Below are 21180 nucleotides of genomic sequence, written 5' to 3'. Positions count from 1 at the left end.
CTGAACCAACGTGGCCTGAGCATGGACCAGAGTACCTTGGTGCTCAGTATTGTATAAACACAAAGCAGAAAACCAATTCTTGTCCATAAAAGCTAACAATCTAAGCATAAAACAGGGCATAGAAGATGCTTACAGATGGCCTGGGGACATGGGGAACCTGGACACCATGCTGGGCAGTGGGTCTCAGCAGCTTAGCCATCATCCAGGATTTTTGTAGGTGCTCCAGAAAAGGCAAGTGTTTTGAAGAGCACTGGAGAAGGAAAATATAGTTTTCCAGGTGCTTACAGGGAAGTCCTCACCAGTGTAAGGGGCAGTGTGGGAAAGAAGTCACAAAAGTTCAGTTTTCAGGTATGTACAAGTGAGTGATGGAGGCTGGTATCAGGCGATCCAGTACTTGTCACTTAACTGTCTTGGTTTCTAGCTGTTTCTGTGCAACCTTCATTAGTAAAATAATCTCAATTTACTGCAACTTTCTGGAGCTGCCTTTGCTTTTTTTTTTAAACAAACACAAATGGTAGAAAAATCCTTTAACATTGAAGTGTTTGTTAACCAGCTTCACACCCCTGGCCTGTACTCTGAGCTTGAGCAAGACTCCAAGAAGGCCCCTTTTGCTGCTCCCCTACCAGAAAATGGTTTACAGGCTGCCCCAAAAGCCTGGATCAATCCTTAGCTGGTGCCAAGTTGTGCTGGCTCTAGGCCACCCCTTCCTTTCCTTTCAGAACAGGGACCTGGCCAGGTAAAAGCTGGCATGGATGAAACATCCTCTCCCTCCTAATCCCCAGCCAACATAATGGCCCTCGAGGGACGGTTATAAACTACAGTAATTGAAAGTAGCATTTAGCTCATTTAAGATTAGACTAGAGGCCAATGCAGGTCCAGCTGCCCCCCTCTGGAGACTGCAAAGCACATCCTTGCTACTTGCACTCCTCAACTCACCCTCCCTGCTCCAGCCCAGCAGAGCTGGCCAGAGCTGAATATCAGGGTCAAGCTGTGCTCAACTCAGGGGCTCCTACAGTATCTTACCTTCGTGAGTGCCTGCTTTCACACGTGGAACTGGGCAGGGTTTGTGTAGTTCCCTGCTTCCTTTTGCACACATCATAACCAATCAGGCCTTCTTTGGAGTCAGGTCTATTTCAGGGTCTCTGCTACTTGCTCACTACCTTGCCTTTGTCTGTGAATTTTCCATTCAACAGACATTGAGATGCCAGAATGGCATGTGAGCCCAAGTATGCATGCCAGCAGCTTGGTGCCCTTACACTTAGTGTGCAAAGATCACCAGGAAGCACAATCACTATTTAAATATTACCATGCATGCCCAGCTGCCATTTTCAAATTCTCATCGTTTTGCCAAATCCAAGCCAAACATAATCCAGACATCACTAACTCCTTGCCAAGTTCCAGCTACTTATCCACACCTAACTTAACATGAGGGCTGTTAAAAAAAAAAGCTTTCTTTAAAAATGGTAAAAGGACTGAAGCTCTGGCACCTGGATTTTAACTTAAAGCATCCTGGTAACACAGACTTTTAGCACATCCTGAAATGTCTCAGTCCTGATCTGCCTCCTGAGAGTCAAGATGGCAGCTTCCTGCCCGATTGTTAATTATTGGTGTTAATTATATTTCAGGCACTTTAACAACTTTAGAGACTTACACTTCTTTGCCATTAAATGCCATAATTAGAGTATCTTTTACATTACACTGCAGTTTTCTACTGACCCAAAGGGACAAGCAGCAAAGTTTAATTAAAATAAATTTAAGTGTGATTGGAGCATCTATTTAAAAAAAAAAAAAAAGGAGAGAGAGAGAGACTGATGGGACTGATGACAAAGCAAGCAGCAGGTTGGATGTGACTTTGGAGAGAGAGAGAGAGAGAGAATGAAGCTGTACAGAGATAGCAATGCCCGACAGGGCTGCCAGGAGCCTTTAAGAAGAAAGAAATTTCCAAAAAAACCAGAGTTAGCCACACAAAGGCAGCCAACCTCATGGCTTCTCAGGTGATCCTGAGCAGCTTGTACAAAACCTAAGCCACCTCAGATCCTGCCTCTCCAAAGAAATGACAGATCTTTGTTCACTCTTGTTTTCACAAACACACACTAGAAAGGACTAAGATGGACTTTGGCACTGACTACGGGCTTGATCAGTGGAGGTGTTCGGCACCAACCAAGTGCCTGAGATCCCTCACTGCTTAGCTGGTATCCAGCACCACTCAGGAACGGCCCTAAATAAGGGGATGAGTTTGTGCTGTTGCTGTGCCAGGAAATCCAAATGGTCATCAACCCATCTCTGAAAAGCACAAACAAGTCCCTGGAGATTAGAACAGCTGCTGAATTTATGGCACCCTGGGAACCTCTATTTGTCAAGTGCCAGAGAGGCAGCCCTGACACTGGCACAGGTGAAGATGAATTTTCATTCAGCACAGTTCGCCTTCCGACTCCATTAATCCTCTGGGTTTTGATGATGAATTTCATTTTTTTTTTATTTATTTTCACTACAGCATCCTCTCCCACAGCACCGAGAGTACAGAACAGATGGTGCTTTACAAGGATGACAGAGCACCCATGAGGATACAGAGCCTGCCCACTCTGAAGTCACGTGCCTGCAATGGCTAGGAGAAGCCTTGATTTCCTCTGGGAGATACAGAGGCAATGATTTTAGTATTCCCGGTGGGTAGGTGAGTAGATGGATGGATGAAGGGTAGTTTGGTGAGGGGGAGCAGAGGACTAACAGACCATTTATGAGGGAGATCATGCTCATACTGATCAACTCTGCAAATAAGCATCACATTTAGCCACAAGTACCAATATCCAGAAGACAGTGGGGCAGAGGCAGGTGGGTGCTTTCGGTTCTCATAAATGCAGCCTGTTTAGGAAGGACAGACTGGAGTGCTGGCCTCCACTTAACCTCCGATTAAACCCAGGGTCAGAGCCAATCGGAACAAGCCAGGATTTATAACCCATCTAAGGGGGTAGTTTGACACCTGCTGTAATCAGGAGAGCTGTCACTACAAGGACAGCTGTCAGGCCAAACTCACTTATAAAAGTGGATGGATAAGCCTGAAAAGCAGCTCCTGCCTTACTGTCCTCACTTTGTGGGATTTAACCATTTTGGTAAGGCTGCAAGAAAAAGGAAGGCCATGGAAAGGAGATCCTGCACTCAAAGCCAGGAGGAGACCATTTTACTCACATTCCTGTATGTCTTTGCTGGACCATTAGCAGGAATCATAATGGTAGTGAAGTTTATCAGTAAATTTTAGGTCTGATTAATTTTAATTGATCAACGACTCAAGTCAAATTAATTTATTATATTAGCCAGGTATTTTAAAGCCTCAGCTAACTTATTAGAAGTGCTAGGGAATGGGAAATGAAGAGAAAAACATTTCACAGGCTGGGTTCAGTGATGTGCAGACTGTGATGCTGCTGAGGGGACGACATATAGAGCTGGAGTGGACCTATGTGGCAAGGATCCCAGGCAGCATTCCTACCGATCAGTTATAGCAAGGAAGGATGAGAGAATCCCCAAATGGAGGGGGAAGAGGTGACAGGAGGAATAAACACTGAGTCAATAAAGTGGCCAAAGGTAAAATGTGTGTCACACTTGAAAGTACTTTTTCTTTCAGCGTTACAAGTTAAAATATGACTCTCAAGTTACACATAGAGTGGCTTTTACTCAAAGGGACACCAGCACCTCAATCACACAGCCAGCTGAAATTCGTTTACCCACCGTTGTTACTGTAACTTCAACAAAGAGGAAAGAAAAATCTCCCCGCCTTTTTTCCAATTACGATGTACCTCTGAGGGCATTTTGTGCACAGTCATTTTCACTGTTTCTCTGACAGCATCTTCCTTTGTGTGTGGGTGGGTGTTTCCGAAAGCAAGAGGAAAACTGTGATTATAAATTAACAAAACTGGCAGACCGATGCTGGGACATGAAGAAACTGAAACCAGGTTAGTTTTGTTTTTCTTTTGCAAACAACCAGATTGCAGGTTGACCCTTTAATTCAATCCCCAGCCATTGTGACCAAAAGTCTGAGAACAAATAGTCTGCATACATGTAATACAATTTTCATTTACTGCTTCAGACAGATTATCACTGGATAGTTCAATCATACTAAAAAAAAAAAAAATTACCATTCAACTGGGCAAAAAACCTGTGATTAGTTCAGGCACCTTAGCTGGGTACATGGGGTAGCATGAGGATCCTCCCCTTTAGAAGAGACACTGCATGGAAGCGACTCCAGCCATGGTGGGAGAATTTTGCCCTCAGTAAGGAAAATGGAAACATTTGAATGAGAAAAGACAAAACACAATGTGGTGCTGAAAGGCATTATTTTGACATCATAAGCACCACCGTCTCCTGCAGCAAACAATGAGATATTTCAGTCAGAAAGACTGAATGTCTGAAATTAAAGGAACAATGACCCAAACATGAGAGAAATGCTGAGAAAAGTCGCATGTTGCTTTACAAAATAAACCAGAGGTCCAGATGCCCGGAAGTTGCATACGTTTAGATCCAGAGGCAAACACTGCATCTCAGGCTGACCTCCACAAAGTAATTTTGCCAACCTGCTAATGTTATTGCAGCATGAGATGGAGAGAAGAGGCACAAAACGTGACAAGACTGACCACATGAGAGTATAAAATAATGGGAAATTACTTAACTTAGGGAAACATTCTAGTATATTTGTCAATCTTTGTTGCATTTCCCTTGCGCAACAGCTCTGTTTCTATAATTTTAGTCACTTTGATTTTTCTCTTGTACATATAACAATCTTCAGTTAAAAAAGATTACTGCAGAAGATTTACTTTAAAACCTTCAGTTTTCATAACTCAAGTCAAGTTAATTAGTTTAGCTGTAGGAGAGACAATTCTATAATTTCAAGAGATGTAAGAAACTGCTTGTTTGGCCAAGTGAAGTATCTGTTCAGTTGCTGCTGCTGGTGTAAGCTAGACATGTATTTTGTACGGTTAAAGTACAGGACATGTCAGTCTGCAAAAACTGTCCTGGGATAAATCCTAAAAAAAAGTTTCCCAGATGAGATGTAGTAACAGTTTATCCTAGGATATTACAGTATGTATCTATACAGTTATCCCAGGACTGCACCATTAATAGCAGAAAAGCAGCATTTCATTCAGTCACTCACTAAATGTGTGTACATGCCAATCCTGGACAAACACAGGCCTGACTTATCCAGGGACAAATAACGCAATGTCTATTCCTGGCCTATCATACAGTTCCCCCCACACACTACTTCTAACAGGTCGAACTTCAACCGTTCTGGTAAGCGAGGACATTCCTGTGTATAGCTCAGAGTATCCTGTACACAAAGCTGTACTGCAAACTGCTTTATATAGAAAGGGAATTATTATCTAAAGGGAAAAGTTCAGAAAATAAAGAAAAGTCAGTAAACACATGAAAGACGACAACCAAGGCCCTCTAGGGGAGGACAAGAAACAATGGGCACAAACTGATTGAAGATTGCTTCAGACTGGACATAAGGAAAAAGAGGTAAGGTCCCTTCCAGCCCCTAACATCTATGAAACTATGATACTCTGGACATTAGTAGACAGAACAGCCCATTTGAAGAGAGATTGTTTTGGCAAAGTTCAGATAGGTGTGAGAGGATGGTAAAGGTTAGGGATGATGGGGCATTCTTCATCATACCTCAGGGGTGTGGTCAGCCTACATGTTAGCATGAGAGATTCCCAAGGTCACTTGCTATAACCTCTGCACACTGCTTTCCCACTGGACTCTTGGAGTTAGCTGGCCTTGCTAATGCAGCTCCAGTTTCTGGACAGCTCCCTGCTTCTACTGACATTGTTTTTCTGTCAGTCTATTTATTCAGTCTGCAAATTCACGTAGTCAGTAGGGAACAAACTCAAACCCAACTTACCATAATGCAGTGCTGTCTGGCCTTCATTATCCTGAAAAACAAGCACATCTAGTTTTAGAGTGGCATACAGGTTTTAAGGACAAAAGTAAATTCTAGTTTTAAATAAACAACTTGACTCAGAACAGTTTACTAAATAACTAGATAAACAGCACAAAACAGTATGCTACACAGTAGTCAGATTTTCCTGAATGTATCTGTTATAGGCTCAGGAAGCAGTGAATGTACCTCAATACGTCCTAAGAATGCCTGCGCTACATCACAGGTGTCAGTGCAACTGAGTTCACAGCATCGCCATTCCCAAGCACACCAAAATCAATGATTTGAGTCCTACAGCCACACACTGGTCTCTAGCCAGGTCTGCAACAGCAACATGACACTGGAATGAGGTGGGGTGCATTACAAGAGGTGCTCTCCAGACAAGACCTTCAGTAGCTACTTCAGGAGAGGCAGAACTCCCAGACAATATTTCAGAATTACTAAGGGTAGCCTCAGCATTCAAAAGACTATTTCTTCTCCCAGTAAAACAGGCTCTAATATCAACTATTACATGTGTGTAGCTCTTGTAGCCTCAGAACTGTTCATAATGAAAGGTAAAATTTTCAAAATAACCAAAACGATGTAGGACCTTTTCCTGTGGTTCAAGCACTTCTGAAAACTGTGGAATAAATAAAAAAACAATGCCCCAGACATGAAGGAACATGTTGGGAAGGATCACACTTTGTTTTTCTAAATAAATCCTATGTCTGAGCACCCTGCAATTTTGTAAATTTAGATTTAGATTCGAACCTTTGCATCTTGAGCTAATTTCTACAAGGTAATTATGCCAACCTGCTAATGCCACTGCAGTATAAGCATGAAGGGAAAGACACAAATATGACAGGCATGTCAAGTTACTGATTGCTCTGATATGAAGTGCTCTGAGATATCTGTGGTATAAATAATAAAAATAAATTCTATTGCAGTGCTTTAAGGAGTTAATGTGTGATTTTACCCCCATAAGCAAACCTGTGCTCTATTTCAGTCACATTCTATGGGTTCAGTCCTACCCTGTACTGGACTGTGTAAGAGGAAGGGGGAAAGGTATAAGCAGTCTCTTTGCTTTGAACAAGAAAGGAAGGCAGGATCCCTCCTTAGTGCATTTAAAGCAGTAGGAAGCATATTGATTTATTACACCAGCCCAGGCAGCACACTCCAAAGGAACCCAGCCAGCAGGTTGGGAGGAACATACGGTACTCTAATCTGACAAGCACAAATGCTGCTATCAGAAGCAAGTACTTGCCAACAGGAGGTGATGTGTTACTCCTGCTAGAAAGAGCAGCAACAAACACGACAAGGTGCTGGATCCTGAATGGCAGATTTTGTGTGGCAAAATCACACTAAATGATAGAAGGAAGAACTAGCTTGTCCTTTGCTTTACATTGCAGTGGCAGATTTTGGCTTTATGAAACTCCCTCCTTCCCTCATCAATTGGCCGATTTAATATTAATTTGGTCAATTTTTAATTATCATCTTCTTTGGGATTAAATTAAGTTCTACAGACTGCCATGACCCCTGAAACAAAAGGGGTGGGGGGGGTGGGGGGGAAGAGAGTTGTAAAACAGGTAGAAAACATGTCTGCAGATTTGTGGTTTCCAAGCTTTGGTTAACAGAACATACACTGTTCAGTATTTAACCTTTTTCAATCCAACTGACTAGGAACTGCATTTTAAAAGATTCATTTTAAAGCTGCATTTTAAAAGATTCTAGGCACCTAATATTTGTGTACCAGAAACAATATTGCTGAAGCTTCGCCATGGGATAGGGCCTTCCTTTTCCTTAGTAAGTGAAAATTTCTGGCTAGGATTTGTAAATTGATATCTAAGTAGATACCACAAACCAAACAAGAGGGAATCAAGAACAGCAATAATTGATAATTCAACACGAATAAGACATCAGATCAGATCCAGAGCCACAGCATAGTTCCCAAGCGCATGCTTGCCTTGAAAACTACAGCTACAAAGACAGCACTGACTTCAGCAAGAGACTGAAAATGGCTGGCGCTGGAGAGGCAGGTACAGTACACATGAATTATTGGAAAGGCAGAATTTAAAATATGCAGATTGCGCGCGTGTTGGAGGAGGGGATGTGGATTCCATCCTGCATTTTTCCTTTTTAAATTGTAATAGAACGAAAAAGAAGAGAACTGAAGATTCATAATAAGCATCCTAGAAGGGCAGGTATAAATAATCTTAGCCTCAAAACTGCAGTACACGTCCCATTCTTACAGAAATTCTATATATATTTTTGTTCTTGTTCCAAAGATTTATATAAATGTAGCTCCAAGTACTCATATAATCAAATACTCATTCATGAGCTTCATGCAAAATCTATATGCTAAAGACACACATTTCTGATATTTAATACTCTCAGAATTAAGTTTAAGTCCCAGGATAAGACAGGCTTTTCATTTCATAAGAATTAGAAACAAGTTATGTTACTGTTTGCACTTTGATTTTTCCTGTCACCTGAATGCTAGATGGAAGCTAGTCCAGGGCTACATTGTTTAGATGTTATGCTTCTTATTTCTGCTTATCCCATGACAAATTTTAAATTGAGCTAAACCAAAAAGCTCAAGTTGTAGCCATTCACTAATGGCCCTGAAATGGTCTGATGGGGCTGCTGCTCCCAATATCTTTTTTGATTTGGAGCACCATGGCTAATACAACACTTGTGTCCAGTTGCTGTGCATTGGACAGGCATAGTGCTTGACTCAAGAATGATACAGTGACCCTGATGCTTCAATTTAAGAAGTTCCCACCTGAAACCTAATTAGAAATATGGCATGCACATAAGCATCACAGCTCCAGTTGTGGAAATTACATGACATAACTGCCACACAATTCTTACAGTTATCCTGAAACTCTCATTGCTTTACAATGAAACACAAGGTACAGAAGCATTCTTAAAGAAGACACTAGCATGCCTTCATACAGAAATTTAAACATTTTTCCAGTAGTGGGGCCACATCTCAATCTTCTGTTATGTGCAAGCACAAAGAAGTCATTAGATAATCAGTGTAATAATACAAATATAAACTGTGCTGCTTGTCTCCTGCCGTGATGTCAGTGCTAGAACCTGCTCTCTCCATTTATACACCCAACACAATGTCCAAGGAAACAGCAGCTCCAATTCTCTTCAGATTCCTCTGGACCCTGCACAGGGTCAACAATGACCTCCCAAAGAAATAGGAGCAGAGAGTTTGGTTTCGAGGAGTGGTGCTCAACACTTTTGCCCAGCAAGCCAAATGGGCACTATCTAGTTTGTCTGTGAGCCAGAACTGACCAGTGGTCCCAAGCCAGCACCCAGGGGGCCACGTGGAGGAAAGGGGTGTGTGGCCCATCCCCGATTTGGTTGTATGGGGGGAGAGGGCACAGCCTGGCCCCAATCCAGCCGTACAGCACTTAGGAATCTGGCAGCAGGGAAGTGGCAGTATTAGTAGCCACTGCTCCCCTGCCACCAAATCTCCCAACCCTTGGGGAGCCCCATGGGCCAGATGCCATGCCTCTGCAGGCATCTGGGTTAAGCACCCCTGGTTTAGGCTCAATCCAAAAGTTTTTATCCATCATGCTTCCTGGGGCTCTAATAGCTACTGTGCCTAGTAAGCTACAATCTCTTCAAGTGCTTTCTTGAGGTAGAAGGGCCTCAATATACCCATATTTCTGGCCCTGGATAAAGGTAAAAAAAATAGCCCAAACTGCTTTTGAATCACCAGCCATTTAGCAATCCCCTCTGTGAACTCTGCTAATAACTTTTAAAAACTTCTGCAGTTACGATTCGTTGGGGTATTTTTTGCTTGCAGAATTTCCAGAAAAGGGACCTAAGGAACTCCAGATTGGCTTCCAAAAATATTTGAACATCTGTAACCAAACAAAGCTGAATAGAAAGGGTGTGCAAGTGAAATATTTTGCTTATTTGGTTTGAAACAAGACCAGTTAATTTTCCCCCATTTCAGCTGATTAGAATTTTGGTTGGTTGATTTTACAAAATGACTGAGCCAGAGGAGGGGTGTGGGTCATGGATATTTATACTCCATTCTTTGCACTTTATCTCAAAGGATTTCCTATATTTAATTCACATGCAACCATAACTAAGAACAAGGCCTAGCATTTACTGTTGTATGCTGAAACTAATCCATGGAAAGCTGCCTGATCACATGGCACTGATGCCCATTATTTCTATCTGTTAAAGAGCATTAAAAGAGCTAAAAATATATAGCTTTCCTAATATTCATTCTCCTTGTAAGCAACTGTTGCCACCAGTATATTACATGAATACAAACTGAAGGGGGGATGACCCAGACAATCCCAAAAGGGAGGGGAAATGGTATGCGTGATTGCACAACGGAAAGGTGATGGATGGTCCATGAGACATCCACTGTTCAGTTGAGGCCACCCCGCTATGATATCTTTGAGAACTTCTAACTACCTCATTATATAATGTTTTAGTGGAGTAAAGGGAACATCTGAAAGACATAAATGTATACAACAAAGTAATGTTACATACAAAAGGGGGAAAAATAAAATAAGTTATTATTTAGCGCTCCTTTGCATCTTTGCTAGGTTTTCAAAACACCACACCCTGGAGAACAATGTCACCACTTTACGGATAGGGAAATGAGAGACAGATTGAGTTACTGCGCTCAAGTTAATCAATGACATGGCCCATAAAGGAACATGAGAAAAACAGGAAAACTGCAGAAATGAATTAAAAAACCTTGCACCAAAGTATAAGAGAAAACCAATGATTTTGGAACTGCCCCCAACTTCTTCATATATGAGTTACTGAAAACATTATGTTCAATTCCAAGCTTTCACCTGCACTACTTAACATCATGTCTAACACTGAGAATCCACATGACACATTTTACAACCTCTTGTTGCATTTAGTCATGGCAGCTTGAGAGCTATGGCTGCATGCACTTGAAGGGAGATAAAAACATTTCATTCTAGTAAAACTATGCATTATAACAACAATAAACCATGCTGTCTATATGGTTACCTATCAGCTGAAACATTTTAAGTGCCTTATAGAAATACACTGCAGATAAGACTAGATGTAAAATCTTATAATTTGCCACATTCTTCAACAAACAAGGTCTAAGAACCATTTTTTAAGGAAGCAAATTCTATGGTATCTCTCAAAGCAGACGAAAGGATAGCCCAGAGATCAAGAACTGCTGACATGACTTAGGCAACAGCTACCCATACATACTATGTGATCAAATATTCTCAATCATCCCTTCTACTTTAGGCGAGTAAAGGCTTGACTGCAAGGGCCCAAGCAGTGGGAAATGAAGACAGGTGATCAATGTCTCAAGAAAAGCAGTTGGCTCCTCCTCAGATTCAGACCACCAAACAGTACATCAGTACTGGCACCAATAGAAGGTATATGGGACCTTTTGTGTTTAGAATGTGTTTCCTGAACACAAACCACAAACTTTTGAACAAAAGTACCCTTCAAACCTCTAGTAAATTAAATATCACCAATTCTTTCTATAAGCAGCCACAATGCTAATAATGTACAGACCTTTAAACAATTGGAGAGGATAGTACATTTCTGATATAAAACTAGAGAATAAGCATCCACTCTCCTTATAAAGAGAAACTATAACATAGGAAAATTAATTGGAGGACAAGACACAGCTGCCTGGATCAGTCACCTGCACAGAAATATTACAAATTATATTAAGTAACAGAAATCACTTGTCCTGAAAGGTCTCATACTGTACACACTTAACAACTTTCCTTCCAAACAAACTTTTGCAACAGAACGTTACTGAAAATGTACGGTATGAAAGACAAATGCATACTGCCAGTCACCACGATGAACCGCTAAACTAAAGGAGATAATTGAGAAAGGAAGCTATATTAATGGATTACCTATTATTACCCATTGAACAAAATATATATTACAGATCCTAGTGCCAGACCATGATTATCCCCTTGCAATCAGAATGCTCTATCTGCTCTCTGAAAAATGCTATCTACAAGAATTAGCTAGACAAAGACACAGGTGCTGGTAATTTTTTTTTTTGTGTGTCCAGCCTCTGCAACAGATGTCATCCAAGGAAAATCCAACCAGCAATGAACAACTTATTGGATAACAGGATTCTGTTGTAATGTAAGCACGAAAACAAGAGAAGATGATGTTTAAAGTGCAGATGGGCTGACCGTCTTATCCAGTAAATGGTTCCACAAATATTGCACAGCAGGGGATAGGGTTTTTCGAGCATTTCCAACCCTTGTTCATCTGTGGGAATTTCTGCAAAAGATACAACTTAAGCACACATACCAAAGTTATGGAAGCTACCTGTGGTCTGAAAGGCAGAGACAGGAGCTTTTGGGTGAACTCAGGCAATCCTAAGGTACTTAGGGATTCAGAGTGACAGGTATCCACTTTGCAAAATACAGAAGGCTTAGCTCTTGCCAAATGTGCAACACGAAAAGGACTGGCTGTCTCGACATGGGCACTTGCTGATTTTTCAGTGTTTGATCCTAACACTTCCCTAGTATACTTTTTAATGGAATATCAGAACAATAACTTTCTTCAGAAATCTGCATCAGCTACCCCGAGTAATCTCTGAAACATGGAAGGTGATTTCCAAGTGGAGAAGACACAATTAACTGCCCTACAAAAAAACAATCTAAAACCAGTCTCTCCATCAATTCAATTTGTTTGATTTGACCAGAATTATTAAAAAGTTTTTCAGGAAGCAGAAAAATGGAATGCTATCCACAGGATCACCCGCAGAATGACCTGCACCCACACTCTAAGGTGCTAAATTTGGGTTGGATCAACACTAACCCAAAGTTGGAGTGAAGGGAAAAGAGGCATGAGTTTAATTGGCAGTTTGGTATGGACTTGCTTTTAATTGCTGAGCCATTCATACACCTGGGTGGGTAATACATGCATACAGACACTGGCAACTGAGAAGTACCATTGCAGCATATGTAGGCCCACCTAAGCCTAGCTGGGGTTTCATTCAGTAAGATACAGGGCAGGGGTGTCAAACACATCAGACCCCAGGGGCTGGATGAGTGGCATGAGGCCAATCTGATGGCCAAATTAGGCCCACAGATATCCCCTCAGTCCCTCTCCCACAGCATCCCTGATCTGGTGGCTGCTTTGGTAGGTCTGGAACCCATGGTGCATGTGGTGTCAATCCTGGAGTGGCTGGAATGCATGCTGCATGCAGCACCTGCCTCAGCAGCTCTGGGATTGTGTCACATGTAGCACCTGCTCCAGCCGATCTGGGACCCATGCTGCATTTGGTGCCTGCTCCAGCCGATATGGAATCTAAACTGTACATGGTACCTGATCCAGCTGATCTGGGATCTGTGCTGCACATCGTGCCTGTACAAGTGGTGAGTGCAATGTGGGTACAGGGTGTGCTGGAGTGGGTGCCAGATCAGTTGTGCTGGGAGAGGGGGAGAGGTAAGGGGTCTGTGGGCTGGATCTAGCCCACAGACCAGCCCTATACCACACTGTGTTCCATGTGGGTCTGATCAGACTCAGTGGCAGCACCATGGGCTAAACAGCAGGGCTCCATAGGTCAGATCTGGTCCATGGGCCATATGTTTGACACCTCAATGTAGGGCATACGTGCCCCATGGAGAGACTGTGACTGTCCATGAAAAAGTCTGCTCCACCACAAGTTTACTGCTATTGGTACCTAAGCCAGGTAGATCAAAGCTCTCAGGAGGTGCTTACATGTACTATTGTCATAATGTCACACTCATGACTGCATTGTAGACATACCCTGGAGTTATAAACACAGCCCAAAACATACATTTTGACTTCTCCCATTTGATGAACATACTCTTTGCTAAATCAGAATATCACAATGTCTCTGTAGAAAGCACTCCCCCTTTTCTGTTTGTTAAATGGGGAGCTAAGAGAGGCATGCTTGTTCCCATTTACAGATTTTAGATGTTGCCAGGGATGAGATAAGGGATGAGATAGCATGAGATAATACCTATGAGGTGATAAGAGCATTTCAAGAGCATGGGAAAAGAGTCAACTGTGGATTGGCTGGTGGGAAGATAAATATTTACTCCACATCTCTAGAAGGCAAGTGTATAAAATGGGTAATAAGAATGGTAGTGAAAAAGCAATGAGACTTCAGAGCTACGAGTATAAATGTTTGCAACCACATGGCACAAAAGTACTCAAGTCAGGTGAAAAATAGTAAGGAAAATATTTTTCTGTACTTTTAAAAATTACTTTATTTTTCATTTATTTCCACTGCGGACTCCAGCTTGCCAACAATTTACTTTAAACTCACTTTCTTGTCTCTAATATTCCTATGTCCTTGTTTGAAATTACTAGTACCAAAATTTACAGGCAATTGTATACTAATAAGTAAAATGAGACAACACAGGCTAAGGCAATAGATGTGAACTCTATGGGCCATATTTTCAGCAGAATTCAACAGAACATTTATCTCCATGCTCTTATTTTACATACAACAGATACTGTCTGAAAATGTATGGGCAAAACCCAAACTTCACCTAGTCAAGTCAAGTGGTTGAGTGATCAATTATAGATGCCAATATAAGCTCCTAAAAACAATGGTATCAAGTTTACCACTTTAGATAGAATCTAAAGTGGTAAACTTAATATAATTGTTTTTAAATCCATTTATAAGTAAGTGTACAGAGACATGCTACACAAAGAACCATAATTACACTTTTCTCTTTCATCTTCTACTAATTCTTCAACAGGCCTCTTTGCAGATTTATCCATGCCACACAATCAGTGTAACTGGTAAATTTCAGTGAAGAGACTAAAGGGCTTTCAAGACCAATGGAATGATCTTCTCTCATTGTTAGACAGGATCCCTTCAGCTCAAAGTTAACCACTGATTGGATACAGAAACTATACCATTTTTTTCCAGGCCATCCCTTTTCAGTGGATAAATTCTCTAAGGCAAGAATAAACAGTCTACGCCTCATCAGTATGGTGTGAGACCCTTGACTGTAGGCCTCACTAAGCACATACCTTCTAACATAGTACAGGCAATCCCCGCTTAATGCTGTTTTGCTTAGTGCTATAACGCTCATTTAAAATTGATTCCTGATTCCATTTAGCGTTCAGCGAGTTTTGTTATAATGCTTGCGGTCATCATCTTGGTTCATTAAAAACACTTGTAGTTACCTTGTTGGATTGTCAAAAACTTTCAGTTTCGCTTAACGTTCGTTTTGCTTAATGCTTGTTTTTTCAGGAAACAATTAAGAGTGTTAAGCGGGGGTTGCCTGTATTCCTTACTTAAGGGAGTCTTCTTTAATCTAAAATGCTTCAGAATCCCTTGGAATATGAAGCAGAACTTCTAGTATTTATCCATTTTTTGATTTAACAAAAGCAAACTCCATTTTTGACTGCTTTGTTTTACTTTTGTTTTTAATGAGTCAATGTTTGTGAAGAGTTATAATGCTAAAGATGATTACAAGATGCCCTCAAGACTGCTGGCCTTTGGAATAGGCATGATAATAATCTGGGTGTTTCATGGTGTTCTTGTAATATGTGCAAGCATGGCAGAAGCTCTGGTAGAGTTGGTGGGGGCTAGATGCATCTAACATTATCAGCATCAAAACTAACCTCCCAATCAGCATTTATTTGCATCCTAAGCATGTTTTTGGGGTATAGACCACAAACAAACTAAATAATCTAATACACAGCACATATGTGCCAAAAGAGGGGCTATCAGTGAAAGCTTTTTGCTACCTGGCCTCTGGAAAACCAAGATGAGACTGTTCATTTCTCCCTATGCTGTCCAGTTGCTTCTTTTCTAAATAGTTCTTGCCTGAACCTGTATCCCCACAATTAGCCTGTTCAAAGGCAGCATACCTCCTTCACTGTGCATGAATCAAGTACTTTCAGAATTCTACAGTTTCAAAGATGCGAGATAAATCTATATAATCCACCTCTAAAGTTGTTCTACAAAGCCTACTGCTGGAGCATCTAAGTACTTCACAAGTTAACCAGGTCTGCAAAGAGAGGTAATTACTGCAAGGGTCAACAAAGGCCCATGGGCCAGATCCAGCCACAGATATGGGGCTTCCGTGGTATAGGAGGTTTTAGCTGTGGGCACCTTCCCCATCTGACTGCATGGAAAAGTGGCAGTGGTGGTTGGATCCTAATGCCTGCTCGCCTCTGACCTGAACGGGTCAGTCTGGTCCACAGGCTTTAAAAAGTTTGCTGACCGCTGAACTACTGTATTTTAAATGGTTGTGACCCTTACAACAGAAGTTGCTATTAAAAAGAAAACAATCAGAGTTTGCTTGTGTTAGAAGCGTAATATAGGGAAGAAGATGTTGACACTTTTTACCCTCAAACCCATGGGCTGGGTTACCTTCATTCTGGGGACTTCTGGTTTCATAATTCTTCTTTTAGTCACATATTTCTGCTCATTCAGGTGCTTTATTTTAAGGGTCACTTTTTTCAAAGCAGTTCTGAAAAGTAGATGCAAGAAAGGCTAGAAAAAAATGCCATGCCCAATATCCTTCAATCACCTCTTCCTGAATCCAGGGTCCACTGGCCTGAGGAGCTGGATTTCTAGGGTTTATACTAATCCAAACCTTAGATTCCCAAACTGATAATAAACTCTTCATCATAGCACTTGAATTTCTGTGCATCATTTCAGAGGGATATTAGTTATCATCACTGAACACAAAATGCATGTACACTACTAAACAGCTACCAAGTTTTACCTTAGAGATGGATGCACTTAATTGGCAGGCAAAATGTTTTCTGAACACATATAGCAGTTTTTTTAAGCACCTCAAAAAGCTTTTGGGAGTGATTTAAAACGACATACCTGGTATTTTTATACTAATTTGTATTAATTATCAAGAATGTATTTAGATATTTGGATGAGGGGCAGAATATGAAGACTGTGTAAGGCTCAAGCTGCAAAACTGCATTTTGTATCGCCTGCTATCTACAACACCATGTATCATCATACCTCAAGGCATCTCACTGGTCATCAGGCAAAGCATGTTAATGTGATATAAAAGCAACCTGAGTAGCCCTGTGTTTCATTACTCATTGAGAGAAGGGAATTCTAAATATACTTGGAGTGATACCAGAATCCAAAAGCTATAACAACAGCCTCCAAAGGCTGCAGAAGATGCCAAGCTTCTATAGAACCGCATAAGCACAATTACTGAGCAGTAATATGTTAGCTCCAAATTATACTGAAAAAATTAATAAGCTTTTCTCTTTCTTTTGAAGTAATATATTAATGAACAGGAAGACTTGGATCTCACTTCTCAGGGTGCTTCCCTACCCCCATCAATGTAAAGCTAGTGGCTCCCAATTGCATTCTCCTATTGCTGATCACTTTAGTATGGATGAGGCAGATACCTGGTTATTTAAGGAGCAGGATAAATGGGCTGAGACAGCCTTCCCCATCCCCAATTCACCAGGGAACGCTTGAGAATTCCACCTGACACTGGGACAGCGTTGTGCTCTTAAACAATCTACCGTCTGATCCGATTGTTCCCCAGTGGGGGAGGCAGGCTGCAGCTCACTCAAGAGTCATTGATTGGATTAACAGCCTAATTCCCAACAGATGAATAGAATACTGATGTCTTGTCAGCCCAGATCATAGAAGGAAAACACAATCTGCTTCTACAGCTTGGAAATTTAACCCTTAGTTTCACCAGCAGTTTGGGTTTGAACTCAGGGTCCCAGAGTTTCAACTCAAAATCTTATGTGTTTGAGTGACAATTGGCATTTATGGGTACAGTTGGACTAATCAACCTGTGCTACCAGAGCATGTTTATCTTTCTTACAGGTGGATTCCTGTCCATACTTTTTCTCCCCTTTTAAATAGGTGCCTTGAAAGATACTTACATTGAGATCTTGATTTTTTTATTTTACTGAATCCTGATTAAGGAAGTACTATATGCAGACCAAGAAGTTGTTGAAATTCATTAGCTTTATGGTGATTACAATAAGTTATACAGACATTAAGTGTCTTCCTAGTATGCCATTTTAGCTGGATGACAGAATCTGCCTGGTGGGAAGCATCAGACTACACATTTTGAAACAGAAACTAGTGAAGCTCTTCTTTTCCTCTCTCTCTGATTTCTGGAAAGCATCAAGACAGGAGAGAAAGACTGATCTTTTGGCATGCACCTGGGGCACAACAGAGATAACTTAACTCCAGTGTCCACCTCACCTCTGTCATAGACTTTCTGTTACCTTGGACAAATCATTCACTCTTTTAGAGACTCAGTTCTCTAACTAAAACAGGCTATTAATATTGCAAAAAGACATTAATTAGTACTTGTGAAGTGCTTAGATACTACTGTAATAGGGCCATGTAAGTGCCAAAACAGACTCTCCAAGAGCAGATTTAAATCACTGAATCCTAAATAGGGTATTTCTTTCTTTGGTTTAAGGGTCAGCCAGGGACAAGAACAAACACCAAATATCAGTTTTATAAGAAACTTATCCAAGGACTTCATTTTCATAAAATCACTGGGATCAATAGTACCATAGCAGATAGTCACTAAAATACTTTTTAAAGTTGTCTCCTATTTTTGTATTTACTAATTAATATTACTGCACCAAACAATTCAATGAATGCCATGCTAGTATTATTCGTACTTCAAAATCACTTCAATTATTAGCTCCTTCTCTCATCATGAAACATAATGTTTCATTTTTAGCCCCAGATGCAGACTATCCAGAATGCCAATACATAAATAAATAAATGAAATCAAGCCCACCCAGCCCCTCTTATAATACAAGTGCATTGTATATTTGTGAAACCAGTGTAAGGATAGGCACTCAGACAGTTGTGCCCTGGGACAAGCAGACTGCAGGTTTTATAAATACATACAGAAATAATTAAAATCTAAGGGGTTTAGAAGGGTTAATCTCCTTTAAATAATCTCTGCCACAAAGCCTGTAAAGTCACTGCTGGCTCCGTGCCTACATCAGACCGGCTGTCGTATATCAGGGCAGCACGTGCAGATTGGAGCAAAGAGATTAACTGAAACCCTGCCATGCTGGCCTAGCAGACTAGTACAGCTACCCTGAATATGGCTCTCCCCAGTCACTACCAAGACTACCAAACAGTGGTGAAACCTGAGCAGGACATCCACCACCAACAGGTCAACAGTCCACCTCCTTTACCTAATCAAAAACAGAGGAGAGGTAGATGTTAAACTGGCTGCTAAATTTAGCAGGTTTTTTTAAGTAAAGGACAAAGAAAGCCAAATGGGATGAGGGCTTACAGCCATCACCATCCAATCCAGCTCAACCAATTTTGAAGCAAACTGCAGTCATTTGAAATACATTTTAGAAGAATCCACCACTTTGTAGGGAGCTACCTCTGCTTCATGAGAGTCAACCCACAGCGCTATGTAAGTGCAACAGAGATGTTATGCATTTTTAATTATTAAATTACAACACAATCATTGCTTTACATCTTCAGAGAACTTACTCTTACTTTAAACCTGCGTATTACCACAGCGTAGACAAAGGCTGAGTTTGAACTGGCTGTATTCTAATGAAACTATGCTGTATATGAATCTTCGAGTTTGCTGAGGACTCAGGTTCTAACCATATATACCCACAAGAAGCTTGGGCAAAGACAGTATTATCTGAAAGCCTATAACTGAACTAAGAGCTGGACAAAAGCCTTTGAAAAATTTGAATTGCATTATATACCTTTCAAACTAATCATCAAAAAGGGTTAGGAACCACATTTTGATGTCCTAAACCTTCTTCAATTAGGCCTTACAAAATTGCAATCAAGACTGCTTTATACATGCTCTAATTTATCCAAACTACATAACTGTGAAGGTTTGGATAAAAAGACTTGGGTTTAGTAATGCAAAGCCTCATACAGTCAGATCTAGGTTCTGCAAAACAACAAGCTCAGGACTATCTTAGGTCCACCTTCCACATATCTGAAACAAAGTTTGTGGGCAGTGGAATTAAGGTGCTAACATGACCTTTCTCTAAAATGAACAATTTCTACGGGAATACACATAATCACTGTATAAGATTAAATGAGCTACACTGTACAGATTCCTTGTATTCTTCCACTTCAATAAATACTTACAAACAAGTGTGGTAATCTTTCCTCCCACTTAATCTTGCGTTAGAGAAAGATATTCAGATGCTTATGTTCTTCTGGCAGAGATGTGAAGGCATAGATCCAGATCTTGCACTTCTGCAAGGCTGACAATGTACACAGATCTGAGGCAGAATTTAGTTGTAATGTGCTTCCTGAGTTAACCATAGAGTTTCAATTCCTCTACTTAATACCCTAAAGTTTTTATGCGACACCTAATGTGTCGAATGTGTTGAATTTTATCAAACACAGTGAACAGTATTTGTTAATCTATAATTCACCATTTTATACTGGCATTTATGAATGTAGCTGCTCTTTTATTTTATTGCCCATCAGTGATTACAAACACATGCTATGGGCTCTGGAAACTGCCCTATTATCTAACTTTGTTGAGGTGGTAACGAGGTGGGGAAAGAAGGGTTATCACTGTATTTGCTCATGGACAATAAGGGCTTGCATAGCTATTGATAAAATACAAATATTGGATAGTAAAGGTAAAAAGGTGTAGGAAAGATGCCCAGGGCTTTAAATCAAGACAAATGCTTCACTGTCAATAACTAGAAATTCTCAATGGAACCACAATACTACCAAAGCAGTGATTTCTCAACCTCTTTAGATTCAAAACGCCCCTTGGAAAATGCTAGCTCTTAGCCTTTCTTCAAAACGCCCCTTGGAAAATGCTAGCTCTTTGCCTTTGCCTTGATTTTTGACAGCAAAAAAAAAAAAAAAATAACAGAGCAATTCTTGTCGCAGGAAGCCAGAAAGACTACAGCAGGTCAGAATGTTTCACACTATGAATTTCTATTAGAAATCTCTGGGTTTATCTTGTGAATCATGTGTAGGTCTCTGCACGCCTAACAGTGCTAATATTGAGCAGCACCCTTGAAAGAACCTCACATCACCCCAGGCTGTCAAGGCACTGTAGCTGAGAATCACTATACTAAAGTGGAAGTAAACTCAATATGAGGTCCAGATTGTTTTTACGTTTTTACTAAAATCCATAAGAGGATACCCAGATATCGTACCTAGCCTGCAGCTGTATTCTGTAAAAGACTAATGGAATTCAAGAGGCTTGGAAGGGAACCAGGGCACATTACAGGTAGTTCCCCTGTATATAAGAAAAGAACCACCCAGACAGCAACTAAACCAAACAGCATGA

At 40.9% G+C, this 21180-nt stretch overlaps 1 protein-coding gene across 1 annotated transcript in view; it reads right to left on the bottom strand.

Moving 5' to 3' along the window:
- Positions 1-21180, bottom strand: part of ACBD6 (acyl-CoA binding domain containing 6) — a gene marked incomplete at its 5' end in the record, with an annotated part of 137997 nt that overhangs the window by 2923 nt on the left and 113894 nt on the right. Inside the window, one exon of the mRNA XM_014526695.2 lies at positions 5891-5921. Coding sequence (XP_014382181.1) covers positions 5891-5921 — 31 coding nt within the window. The remainder of the gene's footprint in view (positions 1-5890; positions 5922-21180) is intronic.

The sequence above is a fragment of the Alligator sinensis genome, unplaced genomic scaffold (assembly GCF_000455745.1).
Source record: "Alligator sinensis unplaced genomic scaffold, ASM45574v1 scaffold2165_1, whole genome shotgun sequence".
NCBI classification, from domain to species: Eukaryota; Metazoa; Chordata; order Crocodylia; family Alligatoridae; genus Alligator; species Alligator sinensis.
This window is presented reverse-complemented; position numbering and strand designations above follow the sequence as displayed.